Source organism: Oenanthe melanoleuca, chromosome 18 (genome assembly GCF_029582105.1).
Source record: "Oenanthe melanoleuca isolate GR-GAL-2019-014 chromosome 18, OMel1.0, whole genome shotgun sequence".
NCBI lineage: Eukaryota > Metazoa > Chordata > Aves > Passeriformes > Muscicapidae > Oenanthe > Oenanthe melanoleuca.
The window spans coordinates 2,733,136-2,751,342 of NC_079351.1; the positions used below are offsets into that span (position 1 = coordinate 2,733,136).

The following is an 18,207-nucleotide window of genomic DNA, read 5'->3' on the forward strand; positions in this document are numbered from 1 at the left end:
CTGTGAATCTGCACCCTGTGACTCTGTATTTCATGAATCACTTTTAATTTCTTCTTCTGGATCCTTCTCAAAACGGGTCAGAAAAAAAAAAAAAATAGCAGCAAAATGGCAGTGGAAGAGACTGAAGAAAAACATACAAAAAGAAAAAAATTTGGAAGAGGACACCCCTCACAACGTGCAGCCAGTGCTGCTCCCTGGGAGGGACAACCATGCTTTAAAGAGCTGATTTTCCTCCTCCTTTTCCAGGAGACTCTGAAGCCAAAGTGCAATGCTTGCAGGCCAGCTCACTCACTCCAGCAAATCCCTCCAGTGCTGCAGCTAAGGATGAGCCTGGCCCAACATCTGGATTTGGGACAGAGGGGGACAGAAGGGAACAGCTCATCACTGACACTCCAGAGAGGGAATGCATCAATTAAACACCAAGGGTGACAGAGAATTCCCATGTGCCAGTAGGATGACAAAACTGAGGAAAAAATATTAGAAATTAATGATTATTAATCTTCTATACCCACCCCAACTGATTACAGGTACAGAGTTAGAAATGCTTTATGTAGGATATATGCTGTTGATACTGTTTACTCAGCACCAAATAAAGTTCTCAAATGCTTCAAAACTCGATTTATATTAGAAATACATAAATTCCTGTCTGATTCAGGCATTCATCACCTGCATATTCTCCTGAATATTTCAATTTAATCTGGTTTGAATGCAGATCATTGACTTTCTGTTCCAACACTGCCTGTAAACACCATACTCTATTTTGCTCAAAGCACACTAAATAATCTCTGACTTCACTGGAAGTGTCCAGAAAAAATTCAGCACTATTAATCATCTGAAACTGTTTACAGGCATGTTTGGACAATGAATGCAGAAGATCAGGACTAAAGATTATTTTTAGCTGTTATTGTCCAATTATACTTCTCTTCATACAAACCATTAAAGAACAGGTTTGAATAGTCTCAGAAACCTCTATTAAAACACTACAGTCAGTTGCAAACAGTCAGTTCAAAATAAATGCATCATTTTACAGCCAGAATAGCTGAAATACCAACTTGCAACAGAGAGCAGCAGATAAGTATTTGCCTGAAGGGTTCAGACAGTTTAATTCTCTTTTACTAGCAACAAAACAGAAAAGAAAGCTAGCTGAGAATTTTGCAGGAAAATATGTGCTTTTGCTTTGAAGGGATTATTTTTAACCATTGCCTTGCTCAAGGGATGGGGACAACACCCAGTACCTGCTGCTGGGCCTTCAGTTCTTGGTGCTGGAGCCTCCTCTGAGCATCATAAACCTGCCCACAGTAATTCTCCACCTCGTTCTGCAGTGCCTGCAACAGCAAGGGAGGCAAAACACACGTGAGAAACATGGGATGGCAGCAGAACTTCCAGGTCACGTCTTCCAATGAGCTGGGGGAGGAAATGGAGCACTGTGAGTTCACCTGAATTGGTGCTAAGGCATGACAGAGGCAGTCTGGCCACTCAAAAAAGTTACTTTGCACAGGTGGGACCACTGACTGAACAATCAGCCACATCTTAAAAGTCCTATCTTATTATAGGCTACTCATCCTAAAAATATATTCTTCTTATAGATTATTCATCCTAAATATGTAAGAAATACCCTCAATGGTTGGAAATGGAAATATTGCAACACTGGCATTTGCAAATGTCCCAGGTTTTTGTTGTCATCCTGTCTGCACAACCTGAGCTTCCTAGGAGCAGTTTTGTACCAACCATATTTTTCTTTAAGCCAGAATAATCCTCTCTCTGGAAAACAATGTCTGGAATTTGGAGTGGAAATGTATTCCATATTACTGGAGTGGGATGCTGGCTGAGATGAGGGGCTCCCCTCCTGCCCTGCAGTCAAATCTAGCATGTGATCTACAAATGAAGTATAAATGGCAATAAATAAAAGGAATATTATGATCGTGTACTTTACCACAACTACCCAATCTTTATTCAGTTCAGAAGTAATCACTCCTATACCAAGCTCATAAAATGCATTGACAAATTTATTTTGTCATGATTGTTCTCCTTATATATTTATTTTTATTCCAGCAGTCACTCAGAGCCTTGATCTTTTTGTTACACGCTTAACAAAGGAACAGCGTGCCCCAAGGAACTGATAGTCTGTGTTATTTCTAACAGATACACACCAAACAAACAATACAAAGTTTCAAAGATTTTTTTTTGTTTGTTTTGAAAGTTTCCTCCTCATTGTTGGGATGTTTGAATACACGCTTAACATTTACTTACACATTTACTAAAAGCTTAGTGATGTTGTCAGCTTGAATAAAGGCATTGTTAGCTGCAAGTGCTGACTCCGAGCAAAGTGCACAATGTGGATGGGGGATTGACACCAGCACAGAGGCGGCTGTGGCTGCAGAAAGGGAATATTTGGAGTTATCTTTTGTATGGCAGGAAATGGGGGCAGTGATACCCATCAGTGAAAAGCAGCACGGGGCTGGACCCGGGAAGGGGCTTGTGCTGCAAGGAGCTGCTTTCAAAGAGCTGAGCTGCACTGGGACCTTCTGCAGAGCAGAACCACAGCATCAGTAAGGCTGGAAAAAACCTCCCAGCTCACTGAGTCCAACCTTTGGCCAGCCCTACAGTGGTCACTGGATCACATCACCAAATGCCACCTCCACTTGTTTCTCCAACACTTCAGGGATGGTGACTCCACCACTCCCCTGGGCAGTTCCAGTTCTTGACAACATTTTTAGTGAAGAAATTTATCCAGATATCCAACCTAAACCTGCCTTGGTGCCCCTGCCTTTCCAGCCACCCCACGGGCTCAGGGAGCTTTGCAGGACCTGCCACACCAACCCTGGTGTTTGCTTCCAGCAGCCCAGGGTACCTGAGCACAACTCAGGATCATCAAAAGTCCTCGTGGTGCAAAGATGGAACAGCAAAAATGCCTTGCTCTTTTCCACAGCACCGAAATCCTGCTCTCTCCAATAATTTACAGGATAAAATTGCCATTGAGATAAGATAAGAGGACTGCTTATGATAGATCTTGCACGCTGTTTTGAAGTGATGCCAGGCATTAACTTTAAAGCCTTATAGCTGTAAGACTGTTACATGTTCCCATGCCAAAAACTGTAACCAGACCCAAGCATGAACTTCAAATCTGCCCAGGGACTTTTATGCTATCACAGCTTCTGAGAAATGTTGAAATCCAGGCTTTGAATACATAACCATAGTCTTCAATACTCAACAAGTCTTGCAGTACCAGGAATTTGCATTAATATAATGAAATATATGTGGGAATTATGTGTGAATTGTAGACTTTTTGTACATCTATCTTGTGAGGTAACACACAAACAAGCATCAAAGCTTGTTGCAGAAATGCAATAAGGAGCAGAGTTGTTCCATGTATCAGGAAGATCACCAAAAACCCAATTAATGAAACAAAAGTCCTGCCATAAACCCAAAGTGTCCATTCACAACCAGCCCAGGATAACTCTCAGAACATTCCTGGAGCACATTTTGGATAAACTACAAAGTATGAGCCATCTTCTCCTGCTCTTTCAGGATCAGCTTTTCCAGCCCAAATGGTGAAAAATAAGGGGGGAGGAAACCTCACCACACATCACTCATCCTTCCCTTGTGCTCAAGAGCAAGTTTGGCTTTTTCACAGGACTTTGAGGCTGGCTAAGAAATAGCATTTAAATGTATAAATACATGGGAGTGCATATAAATGTGTTTGTGCCAGAGAACAGATTTGTATCCCCCAATCTGCAGGTCCTGAGTACAAAACTTCATCTCAAACTCTTCCTGCCCAAGGCAGCAATTCTGTGGCAAAGAGAACTGATGCCCTGCTCCTTCCTTCCTTCCTCCCCTTCTCCATTTCTACATCTCTTATTCACAGCAAACTTCTCCTGTAGGATAAAATGAGAGGCTCCTTTAAATCTGAGGGCTTGCAATGCATCTGAAAGTCATTTAATTTGGGAAATTCAGATAACACAGCCTTTGTTAGGTTCACCTACTCCAGATAGAGTTTGCCAGCACGGAGCACACATGTTTTATTTCATTAGGAGAGCAGAAAATGTCTTAAATTTAAATTTAGAAATAAGGTATTTTTACTATAGCATGTAAGCACAGCAAACTAACAACTCTTCCAGTTATCCATTCACCATTTGTCCAAACCAGAATTTACTGTATGAACTCACAGATTTTTCCAATCACATCATAAGTGGCTGTTGGCAGGTTTTGTACTGGGATGGCAAAAAAACAACTCAGCTAACTCCTTGGATCAATCACAAATACCTTTAGCTGGACCCTTTTTGGACTATTCCTGTGCTGCATAAATTCTGAGTAATTAATGTTCATTTGGAGTACTCCAGCTATTCTATCAGAGCAATGGTAAAAATAATAAAACCAAAAGTTCAGCATTTGATCAAAACTGTGCCAAAATAAAAAAAAAAAATAACATCAAAATCTCCTGGTTGCTGTAGATTCCTGCACGTGATTAACTCTGAAAACAGCAATTAGAAGTAAGCAAGTTTGTTGCTCATGATTTTAGTTTTCTAGGAGGGATCATGAGAGGTGTCATGAATAATGCACCTTTTTGAAGATCACACTGAAAATTCTCTCTGTAGTCAAAAAGCCTCATCTGCAGTGGCCAGAGCCTGAATGCTGATGGCAATTCCTGAAGCTACCAAACCTTTCTCTGAATCAGACAGGGGAGCTTTTCCCAGGTAGAAAACTCTTAAAAACAGCAGAGGACTTACCCCAGGTACACCCCAGAACATTTCTTCTGTAAAATTAAACAATGTTTTGTTTTGTTTAGAAATGCAGTTTTTATTCTATGGCTTCAAAGTGTCACATTTTGCCCAAAGAGCAGCAGAGTTTATGATTAGTAACTGCTGAGATGAAAAAAGAGGGATTAAAAATAAAAATCCAGGCCAATTTTTAAGCATCAGAGGCTTTTTAAAACCCTGAACAGAAAATAAAACTTAACTTATTTAGTTAAATTTTTCCAGGTTGGGGTGAATTCCCATCCCTCAGCTGTGCTAAGTTGACTTGCATCACTCTTATAAAGACAATATTTTTTTTTTTGTTCAGTTAAACGGGTTTTCAAATGCCATGTAAACATGTTTGCTGTTGAATGTCTACACCATACCTGACCTTGGAAGTGCTTTGTGTTGGCCAGAGAACAAAGAAATCAAATGTTTTGCTTTCCAGCCCAGATATCCTACATTTGAAAAGCTCTTAAAAATGTAAATGAGATAATAAACTCCACTGCAACAATGTGGGTGAATTACAGCTGCAGAAAAGGGAAAACTCATTTGATTTATTTCTAAAAATGGAAAGGATCCTAAAATAAAATCATATTGTTTGGGTCTCCCACAGCATCGAGAGGCAGGGGAAGGACGGAAGGGAAAAGTAACAGCTTTGGGAAGAGGCTGCTGGAATATTCTGGCAGATTTTGGGACCTGGAGAGGATTTTGTGGATGAGTCCACCCCAGTCACTGTGATCCAGAACTGCTGGACATGGATGTGGAAGGAGAAAGGAACCTCTGAGCTGCATTTCTGGGTAGGCACCTTTTATTCCCCCTATTCTCCCACTGGGGATGGATTACCTCCAGCAAAACATTTAATGGAGTTTATTTCAGCCCCAAATAGAGTTAATTCCAGCCCCAAATGGAGTTTATTTCAGCCCCAAATTAATTTTATTTCAGTCCCAAATGGAGTTTATTTCAGCCCCAAATGAATTTGATTTCAGCCCCAAATGCAGTTTATTTCAGCCCCAAATGGGGTTTATTTCAACCCAAAATTGAGTTTATTTCAGCCCTAAATGCAGTTTATTTCAGCCCCAAATGGGGTTTATTTCAGCCCCAAGGGAGCAGCACACGTGGGGCTGGTGCCTGGGAGGCTCCAGGATGATGCACAGGATCAGAGGAATTCCGTGGGATACCTGAGGGGAAGACTGAGGCTGGGAAAAAATGTGGTTTTTAAAAAACCCCAACTTGTAAAGCACAGAGTTTTGACAAGGAGCCCTAAAGAGACAAAAAGGTGCAGTGCCAGCGTTCCAAAATCCTTGTCAAGGCAGGAATTAATTTTTGGTGTTAGTTACAGGGCTTAATCTAAATCAACTAAAAGCTGGAGAGAGAAGGAGTTTGAAGAATCCCAGGAACAAGTATGGAATGGGAATGCAGGAAGGATTTGGTCTTTAATATCTGAAAACTGATTTGATTATCCTTTAACCACAGGATATTTTTTAGAGTTGGATTCCCTGAAAGAAAGTTCAGTTCTGAAGAATTGCATAAACAGAAACAATCACAATTCCTATTTTCTTTGTATTGATTACAACTGTGAAGAAACTATTTACAAATGTGAGATGGTTTCCTTCTTTAACCTGAAATAATTTCCTATTTTTTGTATGTTCCTGAGAGCAGACAAGGCTTGATTCCTGATCCCATCACATCCATGGGAAGCCATGGATCACAATCATTTATCTCTCTGCTCTGAGGGTTGAATAAATAAGTGACACTTTCAAAAAAAGGAGAATTTCCTAAAAAATATTAAGTCTCAATGTATTTTTATTTTCAAACAGAAAGTGCCAGCAGTAAAGTGCTGCTCACCCTGATGAGATTATGCCAGATAATGTCAGAGTCCTTTTTTATTAGAAAAATGTAATTTTTATCAGCAACTCTGCACATATGGATGTGCATCTGTATCAAGAAAAGCTCTCAAAATTTATGACCAGTGCAGAGCAAAGCTACCACTAAAGGTAGTGAGAGTTAGCACTTTTCATCTTCAAAGAATTTTTCAAATGTTACCAAATTAATATAATTAGTTAATGAAAGATGCAGTAATAAAAGCTACTCTAATTACCTACTGTAGTCTTAATTATCTCCTTACTAATACCCACAGAAGAAGGCTTCCACTTCACATCCTCAAAACATGTGCCAACAATAATTCTGAATACAGGCCTCTCTTCAAGTGCCTTCTAAATTCAAATTACACCCATTGATGTGTTTTCTCTCCTCGTTCATGAGAAGAACATCTCTGGAACTTTGAGAAAAAAAAAAAACCCATGTGAATGTTAATAAAAATTAAAGAGAATTTTCTTCCAGAAATACACATGGAGATGCTTTAAAATTTTGTCATTAAAACATTTAATTTTCAAAGTCTTTATCTCTCCATGAAGCCAGAATTATGAGCTGTCTGGGCAAAAACTTCTCTACATTAAATGGTCTCACAATTTAGAGTCTAATACAACTCTATCCAAAAGAAGCAGCCAAGAATCCCATCCAGATTTTAAAAAACAATCATTAAGTTGCTAAAATATTTCATGGAGATAAATAGATTTATCTGGGTTTATTACTACTAGAAATAAATTGGGCAGATATATCTGTGAAGACCACTGATGTAATGCCATGAGTCAGAGCAAAACAAGGGTGTTTGAAAAAGTGAAATAGCGATTGAGCCAATTGAGGGGCATCCTCAACTCCTTTTTGGGTTTTCACTGAGCCCATGACACTGCAAACAAAAATCTCTGTACTTGGAGTTCTCTCTTGGTTTTGGTGCAAAGCAAAGGAAATCTTCTGGTTTTAACCTAACACATATGTTTGCTGTTCACATATGGCAAAATTCCTTTCTGGTGGGAACTTTTTCGCTGTTGTTGCAACACACTATATATCCAAAAAGTTCCCTTTGATGTTGAACTATTGCTCCACGACTCATTATGCTACTGATTCAATATGAAAGGCAAAATTTCTGTGGTTTCTGTTAAAACAATGGCTTTGTTTTTGCAAACAAAGTTTTCCACAACCTATATGCAGGGGCCAACATTATTACAAGAGAAAAGAAAATCTATTATTTTACACAGAAAATAGTCCCAGTGTTTAATAACATCAAATATTTCTCTATCCTATAGGTATGTTACAATTGCTATTATGACTGTACAGAAAAATTAGCTTTTATTGCTCCTCAGGAACAGAAATTAAAATGCCTTAAGCAATATTTGACATCTCTCTTTCCTATTTTACTTTCACTGACCTCCCAGCCTGTTACCACCAGCCCAACTCTGGGATCTGGTGAAGTTGGGAACAGCTAGGGATGGGTGGGGGAAAGGGGAAAACCTTCAAAGGCTGCTCTTCACAATGTCCTACTGTGCAGGGACAGCAAATCTGTGACTCTCATGCCTAATATTTAATTTTAACCACTAAACACTATTTCATGAAGAGTGAACATGAATTACAACACAGAATGAAAATGCAAATTGGTAATACCTTTGTAAATGTGTCCCTACAAGAACTGGTTGGCCATTTTCTGCTGCTATTATGGAAAATAAAAAGTTTTCATGTTCATGAATCAGATAAAAGGGAAAAAAGAGAAAAGAGAAGAGAAGAGAAGAGAAGAGAAGAGAAGAGAAGAGAAGAGAAGAGAAGAGAAGAGAAGAGAAGAGAAGAGAAGAGAAGAGAAGAGAAGAGAAGAAGCGAGAACGAAAACAAGAAAGCAAGCAAGCAAGAAAGAAAGAAAGAAAGAAAGAAAGAAAGAAAGAAGGAATAATTTGACTCTAGGAACAGAATCAAGTCTCTCCAGTAGTAGGGAAAAAAATTTAAAGTAGGTCATTTAACATAAAAGAAAAAAATATGCAAACACTTTGCAGTGTGGCAGGCTCTAACACAAGCTATTTTCATTTTTGACAATTCACAGGCAGGAGACTGACTGGCAGTGCATTATAAACTTGGGATCATCAGCATTAGCTCCTGAGCAGCCCCAAAACATTCCCACATCAGACTCCACCTGGTGTCATTTGCAGATCACCTGAGCACTGCCAGAATTTCAATCTGCCTACTTTTTCCTGCTTTGCTCCTGTAACACACTGATGTCTTTTCAGCATTTTCTGTACATAGCAAGCTGAGCTGACTAAACTTCTAGGATAATTTTCTTGCAAAGGCTTTAGGTCTATTCTAAGGAATTCTCCCCCATTATTCCCAGGTGCTCAGAGCAGCTGTGGCTGCCCCTGGATCCCTGGCAGTGCCCAAGGCCAGGACCTGGAGCAGCCTGGGACAGTGGAAATTGTCCCTGCCCATGGCAGGGGTGGGATAAGATGGGCTTTAAGGTCTCTTCCAACCCCATTTTTTTCAAGACTCCATAATTCTAAGATACATCCCTAAAATACCTCAATGGCAGCAGCAGGGCTATTTGCAGACATAAAATTAGGCAGGGGCTTAAGCATTTTGCTGAGTCAGGGCTTCACTGCAGGACATTATAAACTCAATTCTTTTGAAAGGCAAAGGATGCCATAGGGTCCTGCAGAGATAACAGTTCAAAGAAAACAGCAGCATAAATTGTAAACTCGGGCATTTTTGTCAGGGGGAGCCAAGGAGGGAATTGTTTTTGCTTTGTTTTAGTGGCTCAGGTGACAGGAGGGAAAGGGAGGCAGGGTTCAAAGGCTGCAATAAACTGGCTTTCATCTGCTTTTCTCAACGGGCCACAAAACCCAGCAAGCACTTGCCATGTCCAAGCACTGCTGCGTCTACGACCAGCACACTCTGGGGCTGGTATGATGAAGTCAATCAAAAGCCTGTGAGCTGGAAGATTTACAGCAAAATTTACCTGGAGTATTTTGTAGTTTAACACTGCTTCCCCTTTTTCCCAGCCTGCACGAGTGTCATGGTCAAGAGCAGAGCAGGGGCTGCCAAAAGCAGAAAAGCCCTGACCTGTTTCCCCTTGCAGAAACACCAGTGGTGCACATTTACCAGATAAAAATGAATCTTTTAAACCCAAAGATACCATGACATCTTAAGCATATACTTATGAAGGAAAAGTTCAGAACTCCATTTTAAACCACTCAGGAGAGGATTTACCAAGATTCTGCCGAACGTTCAGCCGATGCTTTGTCAAAAACATTCATCACGAAGCTTTTGAAGTTCCTTAGCTCCCCCCCAGTTATTAAAACTTGAACTGCAGAGTTTATCAGCCTCACAGCACAGACAAAACACATCAGGTATGTTTTCAGTCAACCTTTCAGTCTGATTTTGAGGCTGTTATACAAAACACAACGTTTCCAATCAGGTTAATGTCTGACAGATAATGCTGAGCGGGCGGAACCGCTGCGCCTGATTGATCCACCAGACAATTTTCATTTCCTAATTTGCCTTTCATTAAACACTTTGCAATCAAAGGGAACAGCGAGGAGTCTGCCATTCCCCGAGCAGGTTTCTTGTGAAGACCTGATGTCAGCTTCAACATTTTCAAGCAACTTCTTGAATTTTTGATGCTCTGTCGCAACAACGTCTCAAACGTCCCGTCAATGCCATGCTGGTGAAAAACTGCCATGGTGAACACAAATTAACCAGCAAAACATCTGGTTCTGCTGCTTGCTGCACTCAGAACAACAGTTCTGCAAAACAAACATCAGGGGTGCAGGCAGAATTTCCTGCCATGACTGAGTCCTGCTACAGCAGGTTTATCAATCACTTGCTGCATGAGGCAGAGATAAAGCAGATTTATCAATCACTGCCTGAACGAGGCAATCTTCTGCTGCCCGGGGCTTCATTCCCAACCAAGTTTATCACCAAACTGCCACTTCAAGTGGGTGTTTGGACACTTCACACCTGGAGCCAGCCCAGGGGCTCCAGCAGACTCCTGGTGCTCTACAAATGTCTCTTTAAAGTGCATTGCTCCTCAGGGATGTATAAATATAAACACTTCCAACAAGCCTTACAAAGCCTTTTATTTCTCTTTTAAAACAGAAATATGAAAGGCTGAGATATTTCTAATCAATAGGCCAATCTGATTCCCAGCAAGAAAGAAAAGCTATTTATTTTGTGCAATCAAGTGCTCAGTATTGCTGCAATTCTCCCATTATATAAAATAACACACATTTTCTTGCACACAGGCACACACAAAGAAATCTAATAATGTCTTTTTACCTTTCAAAGTAACCTTAATCAACAAAATTAACTTGCAAGGCAAACCACTGCTTTTTGAACTGAACAAGAGTGAGCTTGACTCAACACATGTGAGATGTGAGAGGCAGCAAAGTAATATCTGCTAAAATTATGTCTGGAAGCCAAAAATGGGGTGATTCTTGACAGGGGAGGATGCACACAAGGAAACTTGGAAATTCTTTCATTCAAAGTCTTTAATGACCTCCAACCCAATTACATTTGCAACAAGACATGACAATGCAGTTGCTCCTATTTAAAAGTATGAGTGAAAATGGAGTATTTTTGAAGCCTGATTCTTTTTTTTCTTAAACTTTTTAATCATGTTGAGATGAAGCTCATTTACTTAAAAAGAAAAAATGAAACAGAACGTCCTCTGCAGCTGGTCAAACAGATTACAAAACTCTAATCTCAGTAGCCTGAGGAAAACCAAAACTGTTTTTCAAGTATCTATTTTATAGAGCATTAGCTTTATACTTTTTAAAAGAGGCATTAACATAAGTGATCAGAACATCCCAGAATGTTTCTGATCTAGTTAATCATATGACGTTGTGACAGAGATTCTTGCTGTCATAATGCCAATGTTTCTAAACATTTCTAAAATCCTTTAAGTTCAATTTTTTTTCCCCAAATTAGACATGGGGAAGATCTATTTCAGTTCCTTCAGAAGTTTTTCCATCCATTTAAGAGCTCTACAAAAGTAGTGCAGAATATTTTCAATAGACAGACACATCCACACATAGCAAGGAACAATGTCAGATTCCACTACTTATTTAAATATTTCTGATAGCTTTTTATACAAAATATTTTATTCTAATTGCTGTGCCTCAGATACAGTTTTAGTGGGGTGTTGGGAGCTCTTATCACAGTTGTGACAAAGCAGATTGATTTCCACTGAGAGCTTTTGGGCTTTGTTTGTGGGATTTTTTGTTAAGTCTGTTTCAACCCAGTTTTGAGCTGAAACTTTGCTGTTTCAGTGTGAAGATGTTTCTGCTGTGGCAGAGAAGTGTTCCATGAAAACCACAGGCAGGAGAGGAGCACAGTCCCACTCAGCACAAGTTCTGTTGAGTTACCTGTGACTCTAACAGGTGTTCCCAAGACATCCCCCTGCTTTTGCTTCCCAGGAACACCCACAGGGTCCTGGCAGGGCAGCTGAAATACCCCCAAAAGGCACACAAACCTTTTTAAAAATAGATCTGTAAATAGTTCCAAACATTCCTATATGGAGGACATTTTTAAAATGCAAAAGAACTAAAAGTAACAGAAAATAGATCAGGTTCTGAAGCACCACTAATTTCTCATTTACACATTATCACCTCTCAGCTGAACTGCACAGCTACTTCATGCATCCCAAAACCTTCCCCTAACCACAGCTGAGACAAAAACTGCAGGAAGAACATTATAAGGCACAGTGTGAAAGATCTAAGAACTCCTGTATTGGTAAAGTTGCATAAACCTCAATCTAGTTCAGGGCCTGACAGGAAGCAGAAATGAAATTGGCCTCTGCTGAGATGGAGAAGGGACATCAGCTCTTCACAGTTAGAAACACAAATGGGTGCTCAGCAACACCAAACTTGATTTGCAAATGCACATTTCCATACAGTGATTATGAATAGACATGAACACTGAGCAGAAGTGGTGTGTTATTCTGGTAGCAGGAAGAAAACAATACATCAGGAAGGAGTCCCTCCTTCAGAGGAGTTCAGAGCATGGCTGTGGTCAAAGGTGTTTCCAGGCAGACAATTAAAATCCACTGATAATATCCAAATTGTTAACTAGTCTTTGGTAACTACCATTCTACCTTGCTGAATTACAAGTGCACAACTGGAAAGGACATGAATGATATTGACATTAGAAACAAAAATAAAATAATTGAAATACAGCACACAGAGCACCAATACCCACCCTGCACTTCTCCTTTTGCTGCCTGCAGAACCCTGGCTTGGCTCAGTGGTGCAGGTGTTCCTGCAGGTACCTAACATTTGTCAGCCTGAATTTTTATTTATACAGTTCCATTCTGCCCCTGCCAGGCTTCTCAGAAAGCAAACAAACTCACTTTTCATGTTCAGTGTTCTGGTTTGTACTTTTACCCTTTTTTACATAACAAACCTGGCAGGGAGCAGAGCAGGGAGAGCACCTGGGGCTCCTGCTGTGGGTGCAGGGGTTGGACACTCCCTGTGGGCACCATCCCTCCCTGAGGGAGCTCATCCTCCTCCTGGGTCTCCTCCAGGTGACATCTGGGGTGGGAAGGTGGCTGCAGGGTGGTGAGGGAGTCACAGGAATGAAGCCAAGGAGGACCATGGTACCACAGGTGGGAGCTCATGGCTGTCCCTGGGCACTCACGTGGAAAATGGAAAGGAAAACATCACAGACTTCAGGCTTTAACATGTTTTCAACAATTTTAGTGGAGAAGAGAGATAGCACAACCTTCTACTGAAATGAAAACCTTGTGCTGCTGAGACAGCAACTCTCAGGAGCCTGCATGGACTCAGTGATCTCAGAGGTTTTTTCCAACCTTAATGACCCTGTGAGTGTGGAGCAGCACCTCTGCCCACCTGGCAAGTGCACAAATGGTTTTCCTAAACCACAGGATATCTGCACGAAGTTTTAGTGCTGCCATGTCCTAAGTAATTCTTTCCCTAGAGAAGGGACTGGTTTGTTTTCCCCTGATCTGGTTCTAGAAGAAATTCCATCCACTCCTTTTTGTATCACAAATGATCTGATCTGTTTCCAGGACGTGTTGAGTGATGCTCTCCTTCCTCCCCACTCCAGAATTATTCCTTTGGGATGATCTGAACTGTGAGACAGCAAACCCCAGGGCAAAACTGAGCTGGGACTTCCTGGCCAATCTCAAGAGGGAAGTGAACAGGGCATTGCATGTTTTGTCTTCTAAGGCCAACATGGCCTGGTTTGAAATCCATGATCTCATGCCATGCTGGGCCAGGAAAATGGCATATCCAGGGCATGGGTTTCCAGCAGAAAATACAAGTGAGGTGATCTGATGTGACTCTATTCACCTGCCAACAGCCCTGGCAGAAAAATAAACAGGTTCTGGGGATGAGCTGCTGCTGGAGGCAAAGCAAGAACCATTAGAAGAGCTGCCCTGACCTGTGAGGAACTGGTGTTTTTGCTTTGAACTTCAGCAGATCTTAATGAACTCTTCATAATTGGCAATCCGGGCTTTCCACTGATGATTTATTTCTCTGGAAGTGCCAAACACAGGAGACAAACTCAACACTGGAAACACAAATTTTGGGTCTCACAGTTGGTGAGGTGAAGTGAAGGAAGTTCCAACATCACTGCAGGTCACTCTCTGAGCTGCATCAGGAATTAGATTTGTACATGAAGGTGCATCAGTGCTGAAGAATTTGGTTTTGTGATTATTAAAATGTGTTGATTTAACTGAAGTTATTGACTTCAGGTGGTGCAGGCTTGAACTAAAAATAAGCAGAGACAGTTTCAGTAACAGAAGAAGTTAAAAAGTGGTTGTGTCCTCCTTACTCAGAGTGGTGAGGTTTTGGTTGTGCTTGACTCATTTTTACTGCTCTTCCACTCCTCCGTTATCTGGCAGTTTTGGAGCTGATGCTGCCAAGAAGTTCATTTAAAGTCCTAAATTTTATCCTGTAGGCAACACTTATTCCAGTTTCCTGAGAATAAATTCCATAGAGAGACCCCTGAAGAAGAAAACAGGTGAACTCTCTGCCCCATAAATCAGTCAGGCTTCCTGAAGAGGCCAAAGATATGAAACTACAGATGCCTGCACAGAAACACCTCAGGAAAAGCTTCAGCCTTGAGGTTCACAGTCTTCCCCAGGAGCCTCAAGCCCCCAGTCTTCCTCATGCATGTTTTCAAGGGTCAACAAATCAAATATTTACTGTCTCAGATCCTGTTCAGCAGTGAATTGAAACATGATGGTGCAAGAATCAGCAACAATGAAAGAAAAGGCATCCCACTCTCCAGTGCAGGATGGAGGATGGACACAAAATGCACATCCACATGCAACAGGCTTGAAGAATAAAGTATATTTTCAATAAAACTAATCTAGTTTTCCATCTTATTATATACATGTGCTCTATGAACATATAGAGGCAAGTTCCTTGGGCTGAAAGGCAATGAGGTGCACACACAGAAAATATTCACTGTACAAATTTTAGTGGGAAAAGGAGCAGAGTACAACACACAGAATAGACTTTCTCTTGATTCTGGACTTCAGTGCTATTTTGGCTGCTAACAGTACACAAAATTTCCACTGAAGGGCAAGTCAAACCAATTTCCCTGAGGATGGAGCCATCCTAAAACCCACTGAGGTTATTCCATGAGTGCCTACGCATTCTCTGAGCGGATGAGCAGCTTCACTTTGAATCCATGTCAAACCACAAGGACTGGCTGATAATAACATTCAATTAAAATGATCTTGTCCCTCTAGAAAAAAACTGGCTACCAGCTCCACCTCACCTTTTCTAGCTGGGCACAATGGGGTGATTGATGCTGCAAGGAAAGGGGATAGGTTTGTCCCGAGGAGCCGACAGCTCAGGTTTGGTGACAGTGTTTGGAGGTTTAACCTCTTCCCCAAATCTCTGAGATGAAAAAGCCACTTCTGAGCACACAGCTGTGAGAAAGTCAGACTAGAGCTGGCAAACACCGAGCTCAGCTCATTAGACAGGTGTTTTAAAAACCCCAAACTTTATGCTCGACCCGTGTTTAGACCTTTTGATGCCGTAGCTGGTGCTGTCTCCCAGCACTGAGGCTCCAGAGAAAGGCAGAGCTGCTCCCCTGCCCAGCTCTGGGGTGAGTTTGCCATCTGATCTGCTGCATACACAGATAAAAGTCACCACACACTTTTTTCCCTTTTCAAGTGCAGCACTGTAACTTGGAAAGTTCTTTTATTCACAACTCTGCTGACGCAAGCAAGTGGCAGGAATATGGCAGCTTTGGCTGCTTTCCTTTTGAAGCTCTTTGTAAGTAATCTTTTCATGCTAACAAAACAATAGGTATTTTCATTTTGGATGGAAAAAACATTCCAGTAACAGAAAATTAAGGCAATGCCTTTCAAAAAGTCAAAGAGTGCTACAGACCACTTGATTCTTCTCCTACCCTGCTTTTAAATATTGGTAAATAGTTACCATGCACAGGTATCAGATTCTCCTGGTTTCTCTTGTTACACTCAAGAAAAGCCCAACTCTTATGAAAATGGTGAAGTTTAACAAAGATATTTCTATTTCTATTTCCCTGTGATCTGCCATTCAAAAGTGTTAGCCAGTCCTTTTTTTAAAAAACACTCTTGATATTTGATCTTCTTGAGTTTCAGTTACATATAAAGCTGGAGAGCCAGCAGAAAATTCTAAGTGGAATCTGAAGATTTCTCAAGTCAACACTCATTCTGGCAGGAGCATTTTAATGCACAAAGCTGAACTCCTCAGTGAGTCTCTCCTGCTGACATCCCTGGAGCAGCCAGCACCACCATTAGCACAAAACCTACAGCAGAACATACAGCTCTGGAAAAAAGGGATGTGGACACCAATGCTGGAAGTGGTGTAGGCACAATGGGATCAGCCAGGGCTACCTGGTGCTGTTCCAGCTCACCTCTGGGATGAGCCACACCATAAGGGAGATCTCTCAAAAGAGAGATGCTGATAACAAAGCAGGTCCACATCCCCAACCCTGAGACTCTCCGTGCTGTGCCAGGCTTTACAACCCTTCTCTGCAGAGTTAGAAATGGCTGTGGCCTGTGGAAGGTTTGCTCTGAAGACATTCACCTTCCCCAGCACCTTTTGCTGGTGGAAGCTGTGCTTCACACAGCTTGTGTTTCACCTCCAGGCTGGAGAAGCCCTGCAGCCACGGCTGTTCCAGGAGCAGGGAAGGAGGCTGTGTTCCAGGAACTCCCTGGAACTGGAACAAAGCACAGCCTTGGAAAGCCTGCACAGCCCTGTGCACAGACTGTTTTACAGATGCCCTGTCTTTGGACAGCATTAGACACTTATTTTTATCTTTATCTTTTTTTTTTTTCCCCCTCACTCCAGTAAAGTCCCAGACTTTGGAGCACAGGCTCTTCCTCCTGGGCATCTCCCCAGCTCTGTCTTTTTTAAGTACCACTTTCTCCTCCACAGAAAAGTCCTTCTGCTCTTTGGAGAGAAAAACATCTTTGAAATGCAACAGTAAATTCTCAGCATCACAGCAGCCTTAAAAAAGCTGATTTCCATTTTCTTATAGTATATTCTAAGCCTTGTCTGCCCTTCTTTACAAACTGTGTGGGCTTATATCAGTATTACTCAACACTTACTAATAAGAGTGTTTTGACTGCAACTTTTTAATTACCCAGGACCCCTCTCAGTGCTATTACTCCTGTTTTGTCAATTAAAAGCAGTGAATTTTATGGCTGGTTTTGAATTTTTTCCTGCATTTTTCTACTACAAAATTACTGCAGTCCACATTATTAGAAGCAAGACAGTTTAGCTGTATATGACTTCATATTTTATTCTGCATTTGTAGAATCTTTAACTCCATAATTTGGAGACAGGTGGCATCCCTTCTGGGGCTAACAAGGAATAAAAAAGGCTTCATGCAGCAAAGGGCCTTCTAGACAGAAAATAAAAAATTGAGGACAACAATGATAATGTAGGAAAGAGTAAAAATACCAACTTTTAAACCTGACAGATAAATCTGGACTGCAGTTCAGAGGAAAAGGCAGGCACTAGCTCTAGTCTTTTATAAAACTTGTAAGTCTGATTTTGCTGTTGGCCATGGTAAGTTCTTCAATGTGTTGAGACATGAAAAGTCAAGAAAAATGCCAGAGTGCAAAGTTTGCTGCAGGAAAAAAAAAGATGACTCAATTCTTTGTCTCACAAAGCATGTCAAAGATATTATAAAGTACTTACAGATGCTCAGCCACTCGGATTGCCTGGCTGGCCAAACATCTGAAACCCTGTAATTTTGAAGAGAAGGTACTATGCTTCAGACAATGAAATTATTTCTGTGGCAGCAGAAAAAGAGAAACGGTTTTGAAAGGAAGAGTTTTTAAAATCAGAATTTCAGTTGTCATCAAGAACTATCTAAGCTTAACATGGAAATCAGCCTATTTTAATTTTGATTTATAATGAATGTGTCAATTCAGGCTTTTAAAGATAACCAGGTAATGGAATCATGAGACAGAACTGAAGCAAGGGTTTAAAACCTCAGGGCTAAACCCTTATTCTCTAACAGACAGAATTTGGATGAAACAACTATTTACACCAATAGACTGTTAAAAACAGGTGCCTCAAGAGTTTAGACCCCATGAAACAGAGAAAGCAAAGCCATAAAAGAACTG

The 18,207-nt window shown here is 41.0% G+C and overlaps 1 protein-coding gene across 5 annotated transcripts in view; it reads right to left on the reverse strand.

Moving 5' to 3' along the window:
• The window catches only part of CEP112 (centrosomal protein 112), a 151,708-nt gene that overhangs the window by 15,835 nt on the left and 117,666 nt on the right, over window positions 1-18,207 (reverse strand). For all 5 annotated transcript variants that reach the window (XM_056506104.1, XM_056506103.1, XM_056506101.1 and 2 more), the window contains one exon: window positions 1,236-1,325. In XM_056506104.1, coding sequence (XP_056362079.1) covers window positions 1,236-1,325 — 90 coding nt within the window. The remainder of the gene's footprint in view (window positions 1-1,235; window positions 1,326-18,207) is intronic.